This window comes from Mytilus galloprovincialis, chromosome 3 (genome assembly GCF_965363235.1).
Source record: "Mytilus galloprovincialis chromosome 3, xbMytGall1.hap1.1, whole genome shotgun sequence".
NCBI lineage: Eukaryota > Metazoa > Mollusca > Bivalvia > Mytilida > Mytilidae > Mytilus > Mytilus galloprovincialis.
This window is the reverse complement of record NC_134840.1, coordinates 76,007,598-76,034,274: the sequence shown is the minus strand read 5'-3', so window position 1 is coordinate 76,034,274 and position 26,677 is coordinate 76,007,598. Positions and strand designations below refer to the sequence as shown.

Here is a 26,677-nt window from a genome sequence, read left to right as displayed (position 1 = left end):
TCAATCACACTTTAATAACAAAACGGTTACTTCAGAGAAATATTTTTATATTTCTATTCTGTTTGAACTAAAAGACGCTAAAATAAAACTTTTAAACTCACCATACAGTTTTCCAATGTACAATATAAGACAAATAAAATGAGGCAAGCCATTTGGGGAAAATATTCAATTAAACTTATCAAGGATAGCTACACCATACTCCGAAACGGATAAAAACACACACACCATTCAACATAAGACATATCAGTTACCAGGTACATTACCCGGGACTGCAACATGAATAGTCATAAACTGCGATTCATAGCAATACAGGAATAAATCTGCTATCAAAGGAGCCAATTAGTCTCCATAGGATTATCTACTTTCTGACTATACACTGTATCATGGAAACGTATATAGTGTTACGTACATTTTCACTGAACACAATTTAAATAACTTTGATAACTTTTTACACTACTGGGTCGATGTCACTGCTGGTGGAAGTTTTGTCCCCGAGGGTATCACCAGCTCAGTAGTCAGCACTTAGGTGTTGATATCAATAGCAATTACATGCGACATTTTTAATAATTTCCTGTTTACAAAACTTTGAATTTTTCGAGAAATTAAGGATTTTCTTATCCCTGGAAAAGATTTCTTTAGCCGTATTTGGCACAACTTATTGGAATCTTGGGACTTCATTGCTCTTCAACTTTGAACTTGTTTGGCTTTATAATTATTTTTGATCTGAGCGTCACTGATGAGTCTTATGTAGACGAAACGCGCGTCCTGGTGTATTATATTATAATCCTGGTACCTTTGACTTGTTAGGGATCACCTAAGGACCTCCTCCGGTGCAGCATTTCCCGCCTGCGCTGAAGACCCGCTGGTGGCCTTCGGCTGTTGTGTGCTCTTTGGTCGGGTTGTTGCCTCTTTGACATATTCCCCATTCCCAATCTCAATTTTATATATGTTGCAATGTGCCCATTCTCAATCTCATTTTAAATATATTTTCCAATGTGCATCATGGTATCTGGTATGTACCCTGACAGCCAGACGTTTCCAAAGATACCGTTTGCCTTGAAATGATACTTTCAAGATTCATATATTTAGATAAAAATTCGATCGCTTTTCTTCAAATCTTCCCAGGGTGATTTTCCATATTGATATTACCAATGTTATTTCAACTGATCGGGCGGAGCTTACGTTTTAAATTGCATAAAATCGGTGTCATCAACGGAATTTATAACAAAAAAGGACTGGACACTTCATAAATGAATTAATCCTAAAACACCTATCTATTAATGGACTGGTTAATTATGAGCGAACCGATTACACCCCGCCCAGTCAAGTGAAATAAATCGAGTAATATTTTGCTCATAAAAAGGTTTTTTCATCTGCTTTCTCCATGCTTTAGTTTAGATTGTTTCCTGCTGAGTCTTTTATAGATGAAACGCGCGTCTGGCGTATATACAAAATTTAATCCTGGTATCTATCATGAGTTTATTTCCAATGAAGTCATTTCTACAAAAAAGATCTTTAAAAGATAAGTTTGTTTAACTTCAATTAGTCAGTAACCCAATACTGTGTGAGTGTTAAATCACTTTTATTATATACTTAGTAGCAAATACAGATAAACTGTATGTGTAATACAATCATTGGCAAGCGTGCTGTATCAGCCACCCGTGATGATATCGATATCAGCACTGTTGCACAAGCTTTATCACAACTTTAATCTATATGACGTCACGTCATCGATTGCAGTCACTGTTGCAAAGGCTTTATCAAACCCCTTATCTGTATGACGTCATGTCAAACGTCATTATATGTATGACGTCATGTCACATTAAAAACATCTGCTTGAGGTATATGTATATAATTAAGTGTATATGATATGGCTTTTTTCAATATCACACACTGTATCAACCCTCAACCAATATAATCCCTCGAGCAGAGCTCTTGGGATTATATTGGTGTCTCGGGTTGATACGGATGCGATATTGAAAAAGCCATATGATGTTCTCTATGTATCGATAGCCGATGGCAAACAAGTTAAAAGGTATCAGTATCATTACTAATCGGGGCGAAAGATATCAGAGGGACAGTCAAACTCATAAATCGGAAATAAAACGCCATGCCAAAAATATAAAAAAAAACATATAAATAATAGTACACATAACACAACATAGAAAATCTAGAATAAGCAACACGAACCCTACTAAAAACTGTGGAACATACGTACTGCGATTGTCCACGCTGGTATAAAAATTATTCTACCAGCACAATAAAGTTGTGTCACTCGTAATAGCACTAACAGTACCTTATGCGCATTTCGTTAATTAATTGTTCTTTTGTGATGATCGAGGAAACTTTTTTGAATATCAAAAACATTCTTGACTTGGAATATTCGTCTTCGAAAATTATTCAGAACAAGTTTCGGACCATTGAAATCAATTTCATGTTGTTTTCCTTTTTTTTACTTAATGTTTTTTTTAAATGTACTTGAATTTGAAAGAACAACATCAACTAGTCTTGAAATGTTACTACGCTGAAACGTGATCACATACTTTTATTGACTAATGTTAAATGTATATTTTGTCTTATCAGCATTGTTCATTACAACGACAATTGCATTTTACAGTATCCGACATACAACGACAATATTTGAGTCACTTATTTGTGAACAATTGCAACCACAATAGAAAGAAATCTATGTTACAGAGTTTTATCCAATCAACTGCTGCATTTAGTAGCAAGTCACTATAAAAGGGGGGTTGGTCATGTTACCACAAGGACGTCTTGAACAAGTGTTGCTGTAGCTTCGGTAAGTCCACATTCAGACCAGTAAATTACCATAAATTATTTTGGTGCTATTGTTTTTTCCAAAATTAAAAAAAAAATAGTCGTTTTACATATTCATACATTTTTTATATTCGTACGTACAGGATATATCTTTGTAAAAACATATCTCCACATTAGATTATGTATAAAATAAGTTTGAATTTCCTCTTTTATATCACGATGATGCAGTTATCCTATAGAAATGAAAAGACCCAACTACTGGTACTTTAATACATTTTCTAAAGGACGTTTGTATAAATAATTAGTGTAAATACATATTTATAATTTAGATAACAAGATTATAACATATCTGTTTCATTATGGGTCTTATAACCTTTCAAAAATCATTTAATTTTTTTTATAAATTTTTATTACAGTTTCAACTAGATCCATTTCGAGTTCAATTAATTATACTGTTAATTTATCTGTATTGCATACAACAGATAAAACTTTTTAAAAATCTTTTTGGTATTATAATTGGCGTTGTTTTTCTTATCTGTTTATAATGGTTCCTTTCATATTATTTCAGATGCGGAGAGCGACAACTTCAAATACAAATCTACAAGTTTTCTGCATTAGAATGTCAAAAAGGGGGAGAACTGGAGTTGAAAACGATTCGTGCAAACAGAGGAAGAGGCACAATAAGCAGGTCAGTTGTTGGGTTTTTATTTTACTACAAACAACAATTTATGAGAGAAAAAAAGATAAAATGTATAACTCTTTATATTTATATTGATGTTCTCTTACCCATTGTTTGTTTTCTCTTATCCTGATGTGTATATATCTTTAAATAAATATACAGCTGCGCCTTCAGCGCATGACACGCCCGTTACTTTTTTAAAATAATAAAGTTCAATAACATTTCAATGTCATATTATAAAATTCATGAAAACTGTTCAAAGCATTTATGAGTTAACTGGAAAATCCCCCTGTTTGGTTTTAATTCAACCCCATAATTCGAAAACGTAATATGAAAATTCATATAAATTGAAAAGCACCTCACATCATTATTAAACGTTCACAAAAATGTCCTGTAAGTTGGTGCAAGCGTGTTTTAGGTATCATCCAAAAACTGGAAAATCCAACCTTTTAAATTAATAAATTCAAATTTGTCGGAAATGTAGAATCTAAAATTTATAAAATTTGAACGGGAGCTCACGTTATAGTACAATGTATAAACAATTCACCAAAGTCTGATGTAAATGGGTTTGAGTATTTTGAGTTACTGTCTGACATGATGACGACGGACCCCGCAAAGTCCCGTAAATGGGCGTATGAGAACGGGAATATAATGTTGGTAATCCTAGTTCTATTTCACTGAAATATTAAAAAAAAAAAAAAAACAAACAAACAAACAAACAAAAAAACGCATTCATGTGCAACTCTTGCCTAATTTATTCAATATAGATTAATTCTTGTTAATTGTGACCTTCTTACTAGATATATATACTTTATTCTGATAAACGGCTGTAAAGAAAAAGGTATACAGAATCACCTAGACATTATACACTATTGCAAAGGTACATATGTTTACAAAACTTTGAATTTTAAGCAAAAACTAAGGATTTTCTTATCCCAGGCATAGATAACCTTAGCCGTATTTGACACAACTTTTTGGAATTTTGAATTTTCATTGCTCTTCAACTTTGTACTTGTTTGGCTTTAGAAATATTTTGATATGAGCGTCACTGATGAGTCTTGTGTAGACGAAACGCGCGTCTGGCATACTAAATTATAATCCTGGTACATTTGATAACTGTTGATAAAAGACACATTACAATAGAAAAACATGAATATTATTACATGTTAAAAATGAGCAGTGTGTATTAAATAACAGACCTTTGGGTATTCCATACAAATTATTAGTGACACAAAAATCGCGTAAATTCTGTTCCATATACATTTTCTTATATCGATTTTAGACGTACACCATGCAATGTCGGTTTGTTAGTTAGACGTTTAAAAAGTAGATCCAAATTTTCAATGAAACAAAAGAGTAAAATTAAAAAAAAAATGCTATTTCCGTAACCCGTATACTAGGGCGTTTTCCATAAAATTTAGTAGTCTTGTGGTTCATTGTATTCACAAGCAAAACAATTATGTACATTAAATTTTACTTGGGGTTTCTTACATAATTATTTTAACCAAGTTTAAGGAAGACTGTATTTTGGCCAATTTATAAGATTATAGTTTGAACTCCAATAATTCCTCTTTTATAATGAATCCAGTTTTACAGATAAATTTCAAAATATTTAATTTCTCCTTATTTCTTGTATCGATATGCTTAATTGTTATTATTAACATATTGAGGATGACCGTATTACTCATTTTTGTCTTTGTGTTTATTTGAGCCGAACAATGTTTCCAAAACAATTTTATAAGTTCAATTCATCTAGCCTCGTACTTGATATGTTCTGTCATTAGCTTCGTACTGAAAAAAACCTAATCATTTAGCTTCATATACTTTTAGTTGAAAGTTAGTTTCGTTGTTTGTCCAGGTTCTTTTTCACTTCGTTTTAATTGCAAGTTATTTTCATTGCGTTTATATTCAGCTTCAAGGTTTGTACATTTTATTTTGATCAATAACGTTCAACATGTACACATGTCCCAGGAGTGGTCTTGGATATCCCAAAAAGATACATAATTAACGTATTTTGACTGTCCAAAAAGAACGATTGCACGATAAAAGTCAATACACATAGTTCACTTAATCTTGGTATATATGATGAGTTTATTTTATTAACTTCTTGAAAAAATGAATGTTAAGTAAGCTTGCTACTCAGTTTCAAAATAAATAACTTTCCATAACATTAGTATATATTAATAGGGGATCAATTAAGAAAGCAAAAGAGCAAAAAAAAAATAGCGGTCAATGTGCTTGTTTTCGAGATATTAGCCATTGAAATTTTAGCGGGAAAATATTCTCTCTTGATTTTTCATAATTTTATCATTAACTCGTTAAAGTTCTCAACAACTATTAAAAAATAATAACATTTTATAAGACTTTTACAAATAGCTTACACTTGTATATGTAAAAGATTTATAAAAAGAAAAATGGGGTCAATGGGCATTTTTTTTTAAGGCATTCAAATGGATAAAACCAGAGGATTTCGAAAATCTGACAAAAATTCTAAAACGTGACAAACGAACATTCTTAAGTTGAAATTTATTTCATTAGGTTTGTAGAATTAAAAGTCGCGAGAGAATTGACTATATAAGACTGTGTTAAAATTGCTATCAACTACTTTGTTTGCAGAATTATTCGGCGACGCCCCAAAACCAATGCGAATAGACGCTGTTTTTTTTTTTTTTTTTTTTTTTTATCTTTTTAATGGGGTCCCTTGATGCGTTTTAATTGCATTTTATGTTTAAAAACGAAGCAAAATATTTTGTTTGTGATTATATACTCTTTAAAGCAATCTGAATAGATGAATCCCCCAACATGTAATGACAAGTGAAACATCCGTCATAACTAACGTAAATGGGTAAATTGTTGCATAAAGGGACTCAAGCGGATGTTAATTACATACTTACAAAAATTAATAGCAATTTTGGACTTGTGCCAACAAGTTTATCCGGGTTACTCTAGGTCACACTGAACCCCTTGCCAATTTTTGTTTTAATTTGTAAAATTTGAGAATAAACTTTATCGTATACAAGTCTCTGTTGTGTTTGCCAGTCGAAACGACTGCTTTGCGTTAAGGAAATAATTTTTTTAAATTGGATCTTTTTTTTAACAAATAAAACCGAGACATTGCATGGTGTTCATTTCAAATCGATATTATGACATATGTATGAACAAGACTTTACACGATTTTTGTGTCACTAATAATTTGTAATAATGTTGTTTTAACCACGTTTCTGAAATCGATGGGACGACGTATTTCTTGTATCTAGTGGGTGATTGTAGAAGGTCAAATATGATTGATCTCCTGATTAGTATGTTGTTTACATGTTTATTTCTTGATTTGTACTTAAACTGTATCCGCACTTCAATCATTCATATTGCTCTTTTTGAAAGAGGTTTAGTGCATGTTTATCATCAATTAATATAGCCCTCACCATCTGATTACATACTAGTATTAGTGTTTAATTGTGGAGTTCATAATGCGTAGGTATTTTTTGTCTTTGTTGTTCTGTTCTTTAGCTTTTCATCGTTTTAAAAATGAATATAACCTTGGTACATTTTGGTCCTCGCTGGTGCTTAATAAATTCAAGTCAATAATAAGTTTACTTACTATAAACAATAGATCTTTGACAAGTATTTTCAACTGTACAAAACAATGTATTAACACTGCTGACGAAGGATAGGTCAACTATTTAAAAAGTTGAAGTCATGTTGTTTTTAAACACTGGTCGTCATTGATGTCATAAATATAAGATGGCAAACGTATCATATATCAATTATTCAGAACATGTATTGATAATACTGTAAGGACATTTCCTTTGTTTATAGGAAGAAGATGAACCCGTTCGACTAGAAAGAAATTACAAGAATCTACGTTTTGCCCAGAGAGGTCTATTTGATAAGCGTAACAAATATGGCAATTTTGTAACTATCAATCAAGGCACTATCCAACCTTCTAAACTGGATGATATTTTAAAGATGTATCGGCAATTGTTTAAAAAAGCAATTGACATGACAGATAGAACTCGCATCCTAATAGCGTTTGATCCCAAACTTTGGAATCAAGTATGTGTTAAGAAGAAATTAGAACTACGACCTGATGGACAATATCTATTAGACAATTCACAAAAATTCCTTAATACAGGCGGGGACATTTTCTTTTACATCAAATCTGACAAAAAGGCAAATGCTGACCAAATACTCGAGCTACTGAAAACAGGATTAAAAGATGCAGGAATAACATGTAAAGATTTAAGTATCACAAAATCTAACGAATATGGCAATACATTGATAATAAATGGTTCTTTCAGAGAAGGATTAGCCAATTTGTCTGACCGTTGTTCTGTCGACCAACTAATTCTGATTGGGGAAATGGAAAATGGCGAAATAGGGGGAACATACATGATGACTCAGAAATTCAAAACCCATTGGGAAATCTTAGGATCAAAGCCCGATTCAACAAAGGAAGAGATGATTGGTAGGAAAATGTTTGGACTGGGCATTATTCCATCACTCTCATATAGTAGTCATATCAAACGCGCTCATACTTTAGACGATTTTCCTCCTCCCTGTAACGTATCTAAAGGTCTCCGTCGCATCTATAGACAGTCGATGCCATATGGAAATTGTCAAACTCATCCCGGTAGAGAAGAAGGCACTTTCTATATTTCCATTGCCAAATCGACTACGATTTTCCATGATATATTAGAGAATATTAGTGGGTGCCCTGGAACCACATTTGACGCTTTCATAGATGTGTTTTCCTCAATAGAAGGCAGTTTTTGGTATGTTCCTAGCTTTCAAGAGTTAGATCTCCCAGTTGTTGACGATAGATATTGTAGAGTTGATTTAGATGACCAATGGAACGTTCCACGAAAGAATAAGTATCTTTTCTATAACCACAGACAATACTTGCATGAAATAGATAAGGACGATGGTGAGGTGGACCGCGTTTCAACTAGAGTGCTACGATTACTACAGTATACATTTGAACAGTGGAATAATGTATGGTTCCGAAAAACAGTCGTTCCTGATATTCCCGACCTGTCAAAGATGTTGAAAAATTCAGAGAAGCATTTCTTAAAAGAAAGCATTCCTATACGAAAAGGATTGGCCATTAAGAAGTCTCTTGGTGAATTATTTACAACTGCAAACATACAAGCAAGCATAAGCAATCCCTCCGAATTCTATGGATGGAAGTCTGATCTTTTCAACATACATCCTGATGAAATTATAGTAGGACGTATGCCAAAAGACAGCACACTTGGCCTTGGAAAGAAAGTGATGAAGTACCTGAATGACGATGAGAGGATGACGTATTATTTATTGGGTCTTAGTGAGTCGTCTGCCGTTGGTCATATTATTCCTGATTACAGAAAATTGTTGAATTTTGGTGTCAGTGGTCTAATAGAAGATATTAGAAACAAATCCACTAAAGAAGGAGTTAATGATTTCTATAAATCATGTATTTTGGCATTGGAAGGCGTAAAGATGTATCTTGATAATTATAGTCGTTTAGCTGCTTATTTGTACACTCTTGACGATGAGTATTCGGACAGCCAGAGACAAAACCTTGAAGAAATCCTAGCTCGAATGAAACGTCTCTCAATAGGCAAGCCAGAAAACTTTATTGATGCAGTCCAGCTAATATTCACTATGCACTGCTGCCTTCATTTGATTGGACAACCCGTAGCAGTAGGAAGAATAGACGAACTTCTGGCACCGTTTGTAAACCTATCAGATAACCATACAATATCGAATCAGGATGTTATTGATTGTTTTTGGATAAAATTTGGTGAAAGAGTAATATTGGACCCTCATGAAGCCACAGACGTTACCAGCTGGGGAAATTGTGCAGTACCATACGCGTCAGATGGTAATTTTCCTAGAGGCGATTCTTTGAATCAATGGGTACAACAAATTACTGTTGGAGGTTATCACAGTAATCCGAAGTCTATCCTAGCGATGAATGACGTCACAATTATGTGCCTGAAGGCTGCTAGGCGTCTTCCGTTAAACGCTCCGTGTTTGTCATTGCGTCTTCATAAAGGAATGAATGAGAAAATATTAAAAGAAACAGCAAAATCATTACTGAGTGGTGGAGCACATCCAATACTTCTAAATGATGACAGAATAATTCCGGCTTTAGAGTCAAGTCCTCATCTTCAAAAAATGGCAATAAAAAAGGCTGACATACAAAACTACGCTTGCGACGGTTGCTATGAACCTCTATTGGTTGGAAAGTCTGAGTTTACGTTCACTTACCTACCATTGCCATTGGTATTAGAACTTACTATCAATCAAGGCGATTCGTACGTTTCTGCAGGACCAGCCTTCTTGCAAGGGAAACCAAGTTCCTATCGATCTGTCTCAGCATCACACATTAAAAGTTTCAAACACCTGCAAGAGATATTTGAAAGCCATTTAAAAATTCAAATTGAAGGGTCTCTATACAAATTGTTAGCAAATTACGGCAATATATGGAAAGCATGCCCGGCACCATTACTGTCGACGCTCATAGATGGCTGTCTTGAGACAGGCAGGGATTTGTATAATGGAGGTGCAAAATATGTCGTCGCCGCATGTATGTTCATTGGTTTCTCTAATTGCATCGACTCGCTCTACAGTATAATAAAGTTATGCTTTGACAACACATCTGCATGTGTGTCTCTAAACGAACTTCTTGTAGCAATGAAAAATGACTGGGGGTTTGACATGGCAGAGCCATTTGTAGACGACAATGCAGGAATAATGAGGTCCGCTGAAAAAAGTACATACTATCGATCTCTTAGAGAAAGGGTTCTCAAATTTCCCAAATTCGGGACTGATGCTGGAGCAGAGGACAAAACAATACAGGAATTAGCTGAATGGTTGTCCAGTCTAATTGTTTCCACATTTAAAGAAGTTGTGGAAAACTCATCAGAAACGGATGCATTATGTCAGCTGTTTACACGCTTGAAAAAAGAGTATTCTACAACCAAAGCACCATTTGAGTGTATCCTTTGTCCTGGAAGCGGAACCTTTGAAGGTTATGTTGGTTGGGGTATGTCACTTGGAGCGTCTGCAGATGGAAGGAGGAAAACAATGCCAATTGCATCAGATTTTAGTGCTGCCCCGGTAATTCAAGATGGCCCATGTGAGCCATCCCAGAATGACATTTATAAGTAAGTTTAATCCTTCAATAACGGTTATTATATACAATCTTTTATAAATGCATTTAGTCATTTGTGTTGTTGGTCTAAATTCTAATTGATATATGTTCAACATGTTCTATCAATCATTTTTTTTTTATATTTTATAAAACGCATGATTCTAATAGTTAATAGGCATTCATATACGTTACATACATCGACGGGGTATTAAAATCCAATGTAATTTTTTTTGACACTATTTAAGAATATTTCACAATTTTACATTTTACAAACTAGATAAAATTATGCAAAATTGATTTATTCCAATTAACCTACGATTCTCATATCTATCCCCAAAAAGAGAAGTTAAGATTTGCAGGTTCCTGCATTACAAATATGTGAGGACAAATAAATCGATGCGAAGATACCATAGCTGCAAAATGTATTTTTTTTTTAATAGATGTAGTGGTTTTCATTAATTAAGAATAAATAAGACTTATCTGTTACCATTTTCATTGTTCGGAATCATACTTTTTTATTTCAAATAAGACAATTTGCAGAAATAAATTTTGAAATTTTACAGGTCCATGAAAAACTGGGATCATGCCGAAATCAAAACTGGTTTTTCTAATGGAGCAGAAGTGGATCTGAATATACATGAAAACTTTCCTGAAAATGAACTAGTTAATTTTATCAGAAGTTTTGCAAACGGAGAAGACGGGATTGGCGCAAACCTTTTAACAAGTGAGATAAAAAATAGTTTTATATATATATATTTTTAAACCAAACTGTTCGTTAATATGAGATATCTGCTTCAAGACATTGACTTAATCGGGTTTTGAAAAATAAGACTACTACTTCACTCTTTGAAATGCATTGTTTTTGTTTTGTTTTTGTTTTGTTTTTGTTCTTTTTTTTTTTTTTTTTTTTTTTTTTTTTTGTTCCTTTTGATTTATTGTGTTGCTTGAAATTATTGTTTTGCATACTGTTATGTGAAATATTATTTGTATTTTCATTTTTATTTTGCAACTAACACATTTTCTAGGATTATAATGTTTATCTTTAACCTATGAATTGAATAACTTACGTTATAAAATAACTGTTTTAGCATTTCAGCAAAAGTGTTTAGATGAAATCAAACAAATTTATAAGATTGATGTAAACAATAGTTCTAAGATTCAAATCTTTTCTGCATGAAAATTCAAGAAATCACCAAAATTCTACACTGATACTTTTGTTTCTTCATTATATCTACAATGTTAAATTTAAAATCATTAAAATTTAGCCGACTCTCCGATTGTGTCTCTGATATGGAAACAATGTCCTTTGTGATAAACTTTTTTCGGTAAAAGACGGAACAGTTTAAAAATGTGTCTTGGATGGAGATTTGTCACATTGACACTCATACCACATCTTCTTATATCTATCTATAAACAAGGCGTGTTGTGGTTTATGTTTTGAAGTTAAAGCACAGCGTTAAGCAAATCCTCGTGCTTTTTTAAATTATGTATAAGTAACTCAAAGAAAATCACACATAAATTTAAACAAATATGACATAATACCATTTTAACTAGTTTTGACCTGTGCATAAATATTTTTTCAGTAACATGTGCTGATGAGGACACCTATCATCAAGCTTGCAAAGATTCAGAAAAGTACGATTTGGTCAGAGTGAGAATGGGAGGTTGGTCAGAACATTTTGTGGCAATGTTCAAAGCTCACAAGAAACAACACATGAGGCGTGCTTACTATAACCCACCTTCTCTCAAAACCGTTTCACAAAGTGGAGCAATCTGAACTATTGGTAATCCACCCAAACAAGGATAGTGGATCAACATCACCATTGAATAAGGCTGTATATTCTACCGCTACTATCTATATATATAGACAACTTAAACTTTCTCACTGTATATATTATTTTCGGCTGTAGTTAATACTAAGATGTGCATTGCTGTCTAATGCGGGGTTCACACATTGCCGATTATTGCTCCCGTTTGAGATCAGACAGCAATACGACACGAAAAGTAAAAAAGTTGGATTAGTATCCTCAATTATCTGGAAAATCCTATCATTGTCTGAACGTAGTCGTTTTAGTTCGTAACATATTCCTACGAGTTGGGAAGGGTCCGCATAGTTCGGCAAAGCACCCCGACAGTTAGGTCAGCCGATTTTGTCTAGTCGGATTACAATCGTTGCTATGTCGTGACAGATTCTGCTGTATCGGATCAAATTCCGAACAATGTCTTGTGTATTCTGGACGGTGTCCTGTGGAACGGGAATGATCTGGAGTAATTTTTCATGGCTGTTTTTTTGCCGATAGAGTCAAGATTGCATCCAGGTCTTGTCGATTGTGAACCGTTTTTTGAAGAAACCGTTCCGAAACAGTTCCGTGATTAATACGAAATTCGTCAATGATACCCACGTCAGAGTCCCGACAGTTACAGAATACAATACGACTGAGACCAGACAAAGCCGTGTGCAATGCGATAGAGCGGACCGTGATAGGATTACGTTCCGACAGTACCTGATCATCCCGAATATTCCGACAGTTTTCGAACGGATAACTTCCGTCAGCGTCGTTTCACCGTCTGGTCACTGTCTGATCTCTGTCGGATTACATTCGGTACAGTCGGGACGCAGTCGTGACAGACTCGGTCGAATTTTACCTGGCGAAAAATACGAATCGGATTAGAAGCGGATTCAGAACGGGATTATCGGGACATATTCGCTTGGAAACGGTTAAATATCGACGCTTTCTGAACACTATCTGATTGTTATCGTGATCAAATTATTTTTTTTACAAATTTTAATTAAAGTTTGAATTTCCATCCACGATTCACAGGATCTTGATCAGACTTTTAATAAATTTTAATCGGGAATGGTTCTGTCAAGGACGGTAGTAAAAATCGTGAATGTGTGACCCCAGCTTAAACAAATTACTACATTCCTGTCCCTAAGACAAAAGTATAGTTAAAAATATTGTTTCATATGCAAGTACATTATATAAAACTGAAGTATTTTATCTATATGACCATTTCACGAGTAGGTTGCAATGGAGTGAGAATTGACCTGTCATTGTTATTTTCGGACTCATACAAGAACATGTCATTGGTATTTTCGGACGCATACAAGAACATGTCATTGTTATTTTCGGACGCATACAAGAACATGTCATTGTTATTTTCGGATGCATACAAGAACATGTCATTGTTATTCTCGGACGCACTAAGTTCGAATTTAATCGTGTTTAATGAAGAACAGCAATAAAAGCGCTGTTCCTTTGCTTTTTATTTTGTTGGGTCTTTTTTGCTATGCATGTATTGATTTTGTCATTGAAAGATACCCCATATTCATTATTTCTTTTTTTTTTTTCGTTTTGATAAAATTGAGAAAGGAAATGGGGAATGTGTCAAAGCGACAACAACCCGACCATAGAGCAACAGCCGAAGGCCACCAATGGGTCTTCAATGTAGCGAGAATTCCCGCACCCGTAGGTGTCCTTCAGCAGGCCCCTAAAAAATATGTATACAAGTATAGTGATAATGGACGTCATACTAAACTCCGAATTATACACATGAAACTAAAATTAAAAACATACAAGACTAACAAATGCCAGAGGCTCCTGACTTGGGACATGCGCAAAATTGCGACGGGGTTAAACATGTTTATGAGATCTCAACCCTCCCCCTATACCTCAAGCCAATGTAGAAAATTAAACGCATAACAATACGCACATTAAAATTCAGTTCAAGAAAAGTCCGAGTCCGATGTCAAAAGATGTAACAAAAGAAAATAAATAACAACAGACTACTAGCAGTTAACTTACATGCCAGCTCCAGACCTCAATTAAACTAATTGAAAGATTATGTCTTCATCATACATGTATGAATATCAGGCACAATCCCTCCCGTTAGGGGTTTAGTATCATACTATCATAAAATATATGAGAAGTACAGTACATAACCCGTGTCATGCCAACAACTGTTTTTTTTATAAATAAATGTGTTTAGTTCCGATGCAAAGACCCTATAAGTGAATCAATAATAAAACCAAAATATGCAATCTTTAATGACCCGACAACAGTATCGTAACTATATCCCTACTTGATAAGTATAATATATTTAGAAAGTCGAATTATTGAATGTATTTAAAGTTGTTCGTTAAAAGATATCAATTTCATTATATCAAATATTGCTGAATTGATTCACTGGTGCGCAATTGACGTCCAATTACATATATGTAATCCATATCAAGAACATTTTGAATATTAAGCGTTTAACTGGACTTTCTATCTAGATGAAAAAAATTTCGGAAACAGAGTACAAAATGTAGAAAAATCACATAGAGCACGAGGCATGTAGAGAGTCGTGATAAAGTACGCCCTCTTGTGATTTTAAAGCGTATTCAACAAAAACTTTAATAAGGAACGTGTAGTATATCTTAGTTTTCACATTCCAATAAAGTAGCGTTTTCTATTACAAATTCTGACTCACCACTTATTGAAGTACCGTATAGCAGGTTGTTTTCCCGGTTATAAAATTTCGCGATTTTCATTGAATAAACGCTACGGAAAATTTTGCTGATATTGTTTGCCGGATTTAGAGCTTTTATCAATTCCTTTCTATGTGCACGGAATTTATTTTAGGGATTTTTTTTCTGTTATCGAAAATAACCTCTTGTTTTTTTGTCCATCTGATGAGTTAAGCCTTTTTCAACTGATTTTGACAGTTTGTTCTTATGTTGTACTGTTATACCACTGTCCCAGGTTAGGGGGAGGGTTGTGATCCCATTATAACCCCGCCACATTATTTATGTATGTTGCTGTCCCAAGTCAGAAGCCTGTAATTTAGTGGTAGTCGTTAGTTTATGTGTTACATATTTGTTTTTCCTTCATTTTTTATATATATAAATAAGGCCGTTAGTTTTCTCGTTTGAATTGGTTTACATTGTCATATGGGGGCCTTTTATAGCGGACTATGCGGTATGGGTTTTGCTCATTGTTGAAGGCCTTACGGTAACGTATAGTTGTTAATGTCTGTGTCAGTTTGGTCTCTTGTGGACAGCTGTCTCATTGGCAATCATACCACATCTTCTTTTTTAAATTCTTTATTTTTTCAATAGGACCGATTTATATTGTTATGTTTTTTATGGACGGTAAATTGAATAAACAAAATTGTCTTTATAAAAAATAAATATCAATGTTGATATCAAAATGTTTCCCACTGTTTAAAATAGGAGCGGACTTATTGTTGGCTACCTAATTGTCATTTCGAAGTTCGAATGTATAGTCAAAATAACTATAACCTCGAAAACTGAAGACTGAGCAACATGAATCCCATTAAAACTGAGAGTGATCTTAATAACATAAACGGTACCAATTTTCCTGCACCAGATGCGCATTTCGACAATACATGTCTCTTCAGTGATGCTCGTGGCCAAAATATTTGAAATCCAAAGCTAATAAAAAGGCGAAGAGCTATAATCCAAAATGTCAAAAAAGTATAACCAAATTCGTGAAAGAAATCAGAGCTTTGCACGAGGGAGATACATTCCTTAATTTATAATAATTTCTAACAATTTGTAACAGCAAATTTTAATAACACAAAAAATCCGTATTTTCATGCCAATACCGAAGTACTGGCTACTTGTGTTCAGGAAGGGTTTAGGAAAATATCAAATCGTTGTTTTATCTTACTTTTTAAGGGTACTTATATGAATACCTACAATTACCTTTTTTTAATAAACAAATATGCTCTCTGTTATATCTAATAGAATGACTGAGTGTTTGTCAACATCGTATTCATTCTGTACAATAATCAAATATAAAAATAAGCATTGTGCACATTTTATAACTTTTGTTTTCAGCAGACGTAAAACATTAAAACGTTATAGACGTAAAACATTTTAACGTTATATACGTTACGCACGGTATTCGGTCTATTTTTCATTTGACCATTTCTTGATGCAGAAGTAGGACAAAAACAAATCAATTCTGCGTTTTATTAAATAAATACTTGTCTTGATTCATTATTTGAATCGAAATTAAATAAAACCTGATTTAAAAAAAAAATAATTTTATGAATTATTACATAATTAAGCAAAAAATCCGTGTTCATAATGCCATTTTTGCCGTGTAAGACGTAACAACAATTACTAACCATCCAAATATAAATGAAGAAAAAATACTAACTCCTGAATGGAATTCGATGACATTTGTTCAGGTGGGATATAATATGATCATATTCATGATGTGAAACGGTCACGATAAATATTATGTCAGTTCGCAATTTAGCGGTCATTTTCGAAATTCTATAGAGCTGTAAGATTTGAAAATTCAAGTATACAAAAATGAAAGAAACCACTTCGATATTATAATATTTTCACATAAATTATAGAAAAGGTTCGCCACCTCCACATGAAAATGTGATTTTATTGAATTTTACGAAAAAAAAATTATTTCTTACATAACTTCTCTCATTTTATTTTTTTCAGTATTTTCCGTGTCTCCCTTAAATGTTACCATAGAGCCATTGTTCAAGATTTTTTCAGTACCATGATGATTAAGGGTATTTTAAACTTGTGATAGACAAATGAACTATGAAACAAATAATACTCCTGAAATGTGATTTTTTTAGAGTCGTTTAAGCCTTCAATGCTAAGGAAACATTAAAATTTTCAACAATTTCTATCAAGTCGTCCGTGTCTCCCCAAATTGTTACAACCTCCAAATTGAATAGGTTTTTTTTTGCACGGAACGTCAATGTAACGTAATATATTATATTTTTTTCCCATTGACTGAGAGTTTAGCATTGTTGTGTTTTTAGCATTTGACCAGAGCTCTGGCATTTGTGTACTGATATATTTTTTGGAGATAATTTTTAACAATTTAAAAGGTAATAAATCAACAAGAAAATTTGGCTTCCATCAAAGTTTTGTAAACCATGTGCTGATCTTAAAGGCGTCGAAGCTTTTGATGAATAATAAGTTTTCTATAATACCGAACCTTTCGACTTTGGAACCTAGTAACATGTATGTGTCTACTAGTACGAATATTTGTTGTATACACTAACAGTCATTTCCACGCATCCGACAAGCAGACTCATGTGAAAGATAATTATTCGAATTCAAGGACTGTAGATCACTTTTAATTTTAAATAAAATGAAAAATTCCAAACTGTCGTTTTCATTCAAAAATCTGAGGATGAAATTGAAATTATAGATCAAGCAAAGAGAAGATATATAGTAGCTGTTGTTGCCATTGACCCGAACGAGTATTATTTTTGTATTTATAATCTTCTTGAAAGACACATATTTGGGCTGTTGATAGTATGGATAAAAAGACCCTAAATTATTCTCTAACTGTAGTTCAAAAACTACAACTGAAGGCGGGTTTATAACATTTATACTCTTAAACCCCTAAACAACTTCGGTACTGGCTGTTTCCACGCGATGTATACGCCCAGACTTAGATAGTTGTCACGATGACGGATAGAGGATAAGCATTTTGCAACAATTGACATGCATGGGCAGTGACAAATATTTGAAATGTATACTTTCGTTAAGTTCATATTATGAGGAAATAAAGTTTATTTAATTGTCAAAAGTATACAATCAGTCATGTAAACAGTCTATTTTTTTAAATGAGTAGTTAAACGGGCGTATGACATTTGCGCCGATTTTCAAAATTTTCATTCTTTCATTTGCGCCGATTTCATTTTTTCATTTGCGCCGATTTTATATTTGCTCCTAATTGGATTTACAGGTAAGTTAATACTTGTACATGTACTATACCGTGCAGGTAATTTGGTAAAATCTGTTAATAAACATAGGTTTTAGTTAATTTTGATTCATATTGTTCTTAACTTTGCTGTAATTGATGGACATATTGCACACTGCAACGAGCCGAGGAGTCATTTTTTTTTAACCATCGACGGCCACAAACATAAGTACGTTAGCAAGACAAAGAAAAGATGGACTACGTTATTGACAATTACAACAAATATAGAAGAGACGAAATCACATGAAAGGAACATATTAGATATGTTGCCTATAAATACTCAGCAAGAACAGATTTATGATTTTAATGTATTCCGTTTTTATGGATTTGAATGCTGTAAATAGATTTTCAATTCGTCATTTTAGTATAAACCAGAGTGCTTTTATCTAAGGTTTTTACTTCTTGATTTTAAAGTATGTGAATATAGTGTACAACTGGATGACGGAAGAGGTCTATAATGATAAATGAAAAATAACATGACTTGGATGGAGAGTTGTCTCATTTGCACTCACAACTTCTTATATCTATTCACCTGTAATTAACCTGTAATTTACCTGTAAAAAAATCGGCGCAAATGAAAACAAAAATCGGCGCAAATGAAAGAAAAAATCGGCGCAAATGAAATGCAGATCGGCGCAAATGCAAAACGCCGAGTTAGGGCAATGAACATGAAAATGCCAGATGTATTAAAAATGGTGCAAAGCTTTGACGTTTTGCACAGAGGTCGGTTGAAAATAATTGAAAACTACGTTGAGTAACGTTACCATTACTAAACCGAACACTGTGCGTAACGTCATACGAATTATAGATATATAAAGCTTTAAAAAATATAATCAAATATTAACATATATAATGAAGGGAAATTTGGATATTTGTCAATAAAGCCAACAATCAAACATTGGAAAATACAAACATCTAAAGACAGAGTTCTGAACTCAGCAATACCACGTCGCGTTTAACAATTAAATTTATCCTACCAAAAATAGTCCTTATCACATAACTAAAAGGACTTAAGTAATACGTTAGGTTAAAATTAAAAGCAACTTTTTTATATTACTTCACCCGTAGTGTAAAGAAAAAGTCTAATTTTAAATGGTACATTAAATTGTTTATTAAAAGGTATTGCAGTTTTCCTTTCAGCGGTCGACATCATAACATTAGCAATGTTTGCATAAAAAGAAGGAAATTTATTAAATACGAAAATAAAGTCTTTAAGTCTATAAAAGATGTTGAGTCAAGAAACAAAAGAAGTCAAATAAAAAATCAAAGTAGAATTGTGATAGACATTCCCATGGCCAAAACGAAAAGCAACGTGATTACCTTACTAAACCTGACTACTAAACCTTTTACAACACACTACTTCCAACTACTTCCAAAAAACAAAATTGAACAACACAAATCCAACTTAAACAGGATGTAAATAATCTCATTTCAGATACATAGCTTAATATTTGTACGTCAGACCCGTGTTATTTTATAAAGGACTCTTCAGTATGAAGCATAGTTATTTAATCATTAAAAATTTTGTTCAATGTAAAATAGGGTTATTGTATAAATATTGGGGAATATTGTCCCGAATAGAATTTTTTATTACACGAGCTTGCGAGTGCAATATATGTTCTACCAGGGACAATATTCCCTAATAGTCATGCAATAACCCTTTTATTAATATAATATTTGAAAGTAAAAATTGGTTTAAACAAAGATTTTGTCGTCGGTGACGTCATGAATTTTGAAGATTTATTGCACTAGTGCAATATTAGAATATATTGCACCCTAACTTTTGGTTACTTTCTGTGGGAAATATGATATTGATATGCAATAATATATCTTATAAATTACTGTGTAATAAATATTATATATAAATATATGGTTATGCTCAGAAACAGACTCTTTAATTTGATCAATAAAAAATCTAATTCTTATTCTTTTTCTTGTTTGAATCAGAAAAGAGTGAAAAATGGCTTATAAAGTACGAAAATGAAAATCATGGAGGACCTATAATTTTCAAAGGTTTCCCCAAATATATCTAAGACAAAAATGTAAACTGATGTTCTACAGGGGTTCATTATATTCTAATGCCCTTGTATGTCATGTTACGCATTTTTGATGAGTGATATCCTCCAATAAGGCTTCACATAAAGCTTATCCCCTAATGTTAATTTTCTAACACCATGTGTTTAGCTATTTGTGTAAATACATTATTTTCCCCTTAACATTCCAGCATCATGGCGGCGCCCCTCAATTGCTCCGTAAAGATGCGCTATAAGTCCATTTGGTACCAATGCTTTGAAAGTAAGGCCATGAAATCTTTGCTGACCATTTTATGTTGATTGCAGTCTACAAATAAGACGAACCACTTCATTAATAAAACCCCAACAATATTCCATTGGCGAGTTCGATCAGAAAAACAACTCTATCATTACCTGAAAAATGTCCTGATGACAACCATTCTCTTTTTAGATCAGAAAGGAGGTGGTAGTGAAAAAAATATATAAATAATCGACTACGTGATTGATACCATATGAAATTTCAACTTTGGTTCTATTTAAAACAGGTTCTATGTCTTGTAATCTCCATGGATATGAAACTGCCATACAATTGCAAGATATAGCTAGCTGTAAAACCAGTTATAATCCACCATTTTCCACGTAAGTCAGGAATATGACAGTAGTTTTCAATTCGCATTATGTGTTTGAGCTGTTCATTTTGACATTTGATTAAAAAGAATGTTGGTACTTTTATTATTTTTCATTTAACGCAGAACTATGCACAAACCCTCTGTATCAGATGGAACTGTATTGTTGTTTTATATAGATTTTTCTGGTAACTGGAGTGTGTTACTTATGGGATTGATATCTTCTCCTTCAAATTGGATCATCGTGGGACATTTATCTTTTGTTAAATTGTCAATGTCGAACTTTGAATATTGCATCTTAAGCGAGAAAGTAATATCAATTCATCATTTTTTTTCTAAAGCAACCAAACCCACGTTTGCCGCTATAATTAATTAACACAGCTTATAAAACAATGATACTGATTGGTTTACGTGTTAAAGGTGACCAATCAGCGTTTTTATTCAAAATTCAAATAACCGGTTCCATACGAACATGTACACGTGAGTTTTATTTAACTACACACGAAATCATACTAAAGATAGAAGTACATGTACCCGTCCGTTTGTTTAACTTCTCTCATAATGGAAATATTACCTATATCAAACTGTTACTGTTTTATGGCTCTTCCACAAATGCAAGAAGTTTGAAGTCCAAAAGCAAACATGCAAGACAAACATTAAGATACATTTATAACTGATTTATTGGAAGATTAATGTTTTTTAACATACAATGCATATATAAAACCGCTTTCTTTTGTTATAAAATGGACACATTGGGATTTATCTAACCAAAATTATTGTTTAATTACGTCAAAAATATGTTTAATAAGGAATACAATATGGAAATATAAGAAAACGTCCATAGTACACGAAGCACACTCGCATTTTCATTTACTATGTTAAGGAACCGTGATAATAGGGTCAGAACTCTATATTGACATCACAATTGGAAAGATCATACAAGTGAGAGGTTAAGCTACCTATAACACCAGGTTTAGTCCACCATTTTCTAAATTAAAACAAGCCTATATTTAGTCAGGTAAATGACAGTTGTTATCCATTCGTTTGATGTGTTTGGTGTGTTTAAGCTTTTGATTTTGCCGTTTGATTCGGGAATTTCCGTCCGGGATATTCCTCAGATTTCGGTGTTTTTTCTACGTTACTTTTTTATAGGGAACATGTGTACTAAGTTTAAGTTGATTGGAGTTCAACTTCATCAAACGTTACCTTTATTGAAAGTGTTAACCTGAAGCGGGACTGACGGATGAATTGACGCACAAACCGAAAACATAATGCCCATAAATAGGCAATTAAAATGTTTTAAAAAAAAAACAATAAACAGTTGTTGGCATGACACGGGTTATGTTTTATGATAGTATGATACTAAACCCCTAACGGGAGGGATTGTGCCTGATATTCGAATGATGAAGACATAATCTTTCAATTAGTTTAATTGAGGTCTGGAGCTGCCATGTCAGTTAACTGCTAGTAGTCTGTAGTTATTTATGTATAATGGTCATTTTATTTATCTTTTGTTACATCTTCTGACATCGGACTTGGACTTCTCTTGAACTGAATTTTAATGTGCGTATTGTTATGCGTTTACTTTTCTACTTTGGCTAGCGGTATAGGGGGAGAGTTGAGATCTCATAAACATGTTTAACCCCGCCGCAATTTTGCGCCTGTCCCAAGTCAGGAGCCTCTGGCCTTTGTTAGTCTTGTATGATTTTTAATGTTAGTTTCTTGTGTATAATTCGGAGTTTAGTATGACGTCCATCATCACTGTACTAGTATATATATTTTTTTAAGGGGCCAGCTGAAGGACTCCTACGGGTGCGGGAGTTTCTCGCTACATTGAAGACCCATTGGTGACCTTCTGCTGTTGTCTGCTCTGTTGTCGGGTTGTTGTCGCTTTTACACATTCCCCATTTCCTTTCTCAATTTTATTACTTAGAAAAGAAGACCGAAACGTGCTTTATTAACTATACCTTCTTTATGAATGCAAAATTTTAAAGACCTTTTCAAGATTCTTGAGTGATTTTGGATGCAGAACTACGAAAAAAAACTAAAAAAAGTATGTAAAAAAAGGCAACAGTTGCATACCGCTGTTCGGAGCTGAATGTTCCCAACATAATATATAAACAGTGCTTATTTTTATGAATTTCAACATTGTTCATCATCAAAATATAAGATACTACCCTTCTCCATCCCAAATGCAATTAAATAGTTTGTAAATTTAGATAATGCATTTGGTTGTGAGGAAATTGTGTCTATATATTTAAAGTGGTTGGAATAACACAGTTAAGATTATATCGTTTATAGCTCAAGGTATGATACTTTCAAACGTATCAATATTATACATTTCAAATTGATTAAAAAAAATATATAAACGTGGCAATATTGCATTCAGATCTGAAAGTGACGGATATGTTGTTGGAATTTACGTAAATAAGTCAATACCATCAAATTGCCTAACAGCTTATCAATACAAATGTACTTAATGATAAAGGCGTGGTAAAATTGAGTACAGAAAGTTCATAGGAATATATTTTTCAAACATTTTCATACTCTGGTATCTTTCTCAAAATCAGACATCAACCTTTATGTATCAAAAAATACCGTTAATGAATAGTTAAAAAATCAAAATCTTTAACATTAGGATCAGCAGCAGATTCAGCCACAGAACCATTATCTTCAAATTAAAAAAGCAATAACTTAATATATTCAAGTCTTGCTGTAGTGATTTGAATACGGTAAATATATATTAAACATTGATTATTAATGATCCATGATTAATATGGCTCCGACACAAAGTGATCAGGACCATACAGTTTTACCCTTTATCATTCTCTCTATTATTATAATTATACGGACTTTACGCCTTCGTACAATTAGCTGATGTCTAGTATATTAGTTTCCATGTTGAATTGTAAAACTACAGGCTTTGAACTTTTGAAAATTTATTGAAAATAAAAGATATATATTGACATGTTTGCATAACCCAATTACATATTGAGCAGATATTTTAGTATGTGAGCTTACTATAATGCATTACAGATCGAGTGTATGTTTGGTTTTGCTCATCTGGTTTTTAACGAAATCAATGGCTTTGTGACTTTGAACATTTATGAGGCGTTCATCTTCACATTTTGACTCCTAAAACTGCCTTCAAACTTTTTTTGCTCGCAGGGTTATCCGTGTCTGTCCGAGATATCTAGTTTTCTCTAATTTAAAAACACTGAAACTAATAGTAACTAATTATATATTAATTAAGAAACAGTAGAAATACATTATTTGGAGAGAAAAACATAGCAATGATAAGCTTATCAACACATTGATTAACTAGAAAATAATCACATTCAGCTCATCAATGACAATTTTTGGAATGCTTCATTTTCCATTTGATCTGGAAATAACTCTATAGAATGCATAAAAACTTGTTTCGCTGCCTCTATGTCACCTAAAATTTGAAAACATGTACCCAAGATGTTGTAAGAGAAACCTTTCAAAGCCCTAGTTGCTATTAAATAGGTTTGCTCTATCGTCAACTGTAGATCCCTTAGAGAATCCCAACATTGCCGGCTATTTTTTAAATGATAATGACACAAAAAACAAAGAAAGTGAGCATACACTATTGAAGGAATCAATATGTGTTCTTTCATTTGCAGTTCATCTGGTTGCAACGTAGAGTTGTTGAAGGACACTAAACCTAATAGCAAGAATTTGCATAACTGAACAATAGTCATGTTTCTCAATAAGCGTGACTTGAATAACTCATAATGAATATCAGAAAACTGCATTAATATATTAAGTTTTTCCGGTGTAAATTTTAATAGAGAATACTGGATAATGTGAAGGGCTGTATTGTATTGTTTTCTTTTATAGAAATACGAAGCTAACATCAGCCATCCTGATACAGCGTCGTGACGTGTGTTTAGAAGAAGAGTACTTATAGAAGTATTATGCTTTTTATAAATAGATTTATTACATGACATATCCTCCAATGGCAGAAATCGATTACTATTGCAGCAAAATTTTGACAAATAGTATGTGTACAGGGATATGATTTTTGAACTCTTAGTTGACAAGACCTTGTATATCCCTTTTTCCAAAAGAGAACTCGGAATAGAAGGTAAAAAGTCACAATCAAACAGTTGTGAATTCAATAAGCTTTCAACACTCTTTGCATATAAATGACTTGTCTCCTTGTTTATATCTGATGCCAATGCATTCAAATTCGAAATTTGGTCCGACAATAAGATACATTGCCAACCATAACTTTTAAGAATATACAACTTATTCAAAAGTGTTTCCTGTGCTTTTCCATGTATCTTATTCTCAAATAAATTATTCTCAGGAATAAAATAATGCGCACAAACATTGTATTCAACACAATATATAAGGCGCCTGAAATATTTCATGTAACAAGATATCAAGTTTTCAGGTTTCCACAGTGATAACGGCAATTCTTCGCATATCCAAAACAAAATTGTTTTCATGAAATATGAACAAAGCAACTCTTTACAATCTGCATCTACAGCTATAACGTCTTTTAGAAGAATTTTCATGAGTGCATAACATAATAATTGTGTATGTGTAAATGAATTGATAAGCAGTTTTTCACCAACGGAAAATGATATTCGCCACTCTAATTCTTCTTGTGTAGATCCTTTCACACCTACAGGTACAAAGAGAACCCCGTGTTTGACAATAGCCTGTTTTACATCGAATGTCGGCCAGGCATTATTTGATCTTGTTATCCATTGCTTTGCTTGTGGTATCCACAATTTGCTATGTACACAGCATGCAAAGTCGTAAAATCCATCTTCATCGGATACACATGGCCCATGTACAATGGAATACCGGTCTTTTGTCACTCCTTTTTTAACTAAAAGGTTTGATAAATAGAAATCACCGCCTATCTCAACACAGACTTTACGGATACCCGGATCATTACTGTGCTCTAGAAGTAACTTAGTGAAACCTGGCTGTGTATCCCCCAGTTCCATTGTAAAATGTGTTTTGTCCGCATTCAAATACATGTGTTTGTCTTCAAAAACCTCAATTTGTTTACGTACTACCATAATATCTAAATCACTACCTCGCATCTCTAGTCCCTCTCCAAAACTTCCACTTGTAATGAATGAAAACGTCTTGTTGCTCTGTAAGTTGTCTCTGACAGTGTTCATTATTCTGAGAGTTTTTACATGGTCTTCTGATCCAACAATTTTCTGACATAGATGATCATACAGAGAAATTGATGCATTTTTTATTTCTGATTCTGTAAAATAAATTTGAATGACTATTTTTGCAAAGTCTTGAACTTGCCTGAAGATTTGTTCATTATATCTGGAAACAGAACTTTGATTGTTTTTATCTTGTTTATTTCTTTCTCATATTTATATAGTACCTGCTGGTCGAATTTTTAGCCAAGGGAAACAAATCTTGTAAATAGGAATGAAAGTAGGACAAAATTATGAAGATTGATTACGAATTGGTCGATGACTGTTATAACTTGGTTTGGTATGGTATGGTTCAAACTTGATTGAGTATGATTAAGATTTTTAATATGCTTAAGAAAAGGTTGATTAATATTGTGTTGAATTCGGACCAAATCAAAAAGGTTGAACTTGAGTAAAACCAAGTGCAGTCGAGTACAAATAATGTCCATTTGAGACTTTTTCAACTTTTACAAAAAAATGTTTTAA

General features: G+C 33.1%; 2 protein-coding genes across 2 annotated transcripts; one reads left to right on the top strand and one right to left on the bottom strand.

Annotated features, from left to right (window-relative positions):
• Window positions 1-2,708: 2,708 nt before the first annotated feature.
• Window positions 2,709-12,682, top strand: LOC143068963 (4-hydroxyphenylacetate decarboxylase glycyl radical subunit-like). The gene is made up of 5 exons (XM_076243375.1): window positions 2,709-2,800; window positions 3,347-3,466; window positions 7,274-10,608; window positions 11,159-11,319; window positions 12,179-12,682. The coding sequence occupies exons 2-5, from the start codon at window positions 3,347-3,349 to the stop codon at window positions 12,370-12,372; spliced, it is 3,810 nt and encodes a 1,269-aa protein (XP_076099490.1). The 5' UTR covers window positions 2,709-2,800; the 3' UTR covers window positions 12,373-12,682.
• Window positions 12,683-24,104: 11,422 nt separating this feature from the next.
• Window positions 24,105-26,285, bottom strand: LOC143068962 (uncharacterized). The gene has a single exon (XM_076243374.1). It carries the CDS (start codon window positions 26,156-26,158, stop codon window positions 24,329-24,331), a length of 1,830 nt encoding a protein of 609 aa, XP_076099489.1. The 5' UTR covers window positions 26,159-26,285; the 3' UTR covers window positions 24,105-24,328.
• Between the last annotated feature and the right edge of the window lie 392 nt (window positions 26,286-26,677).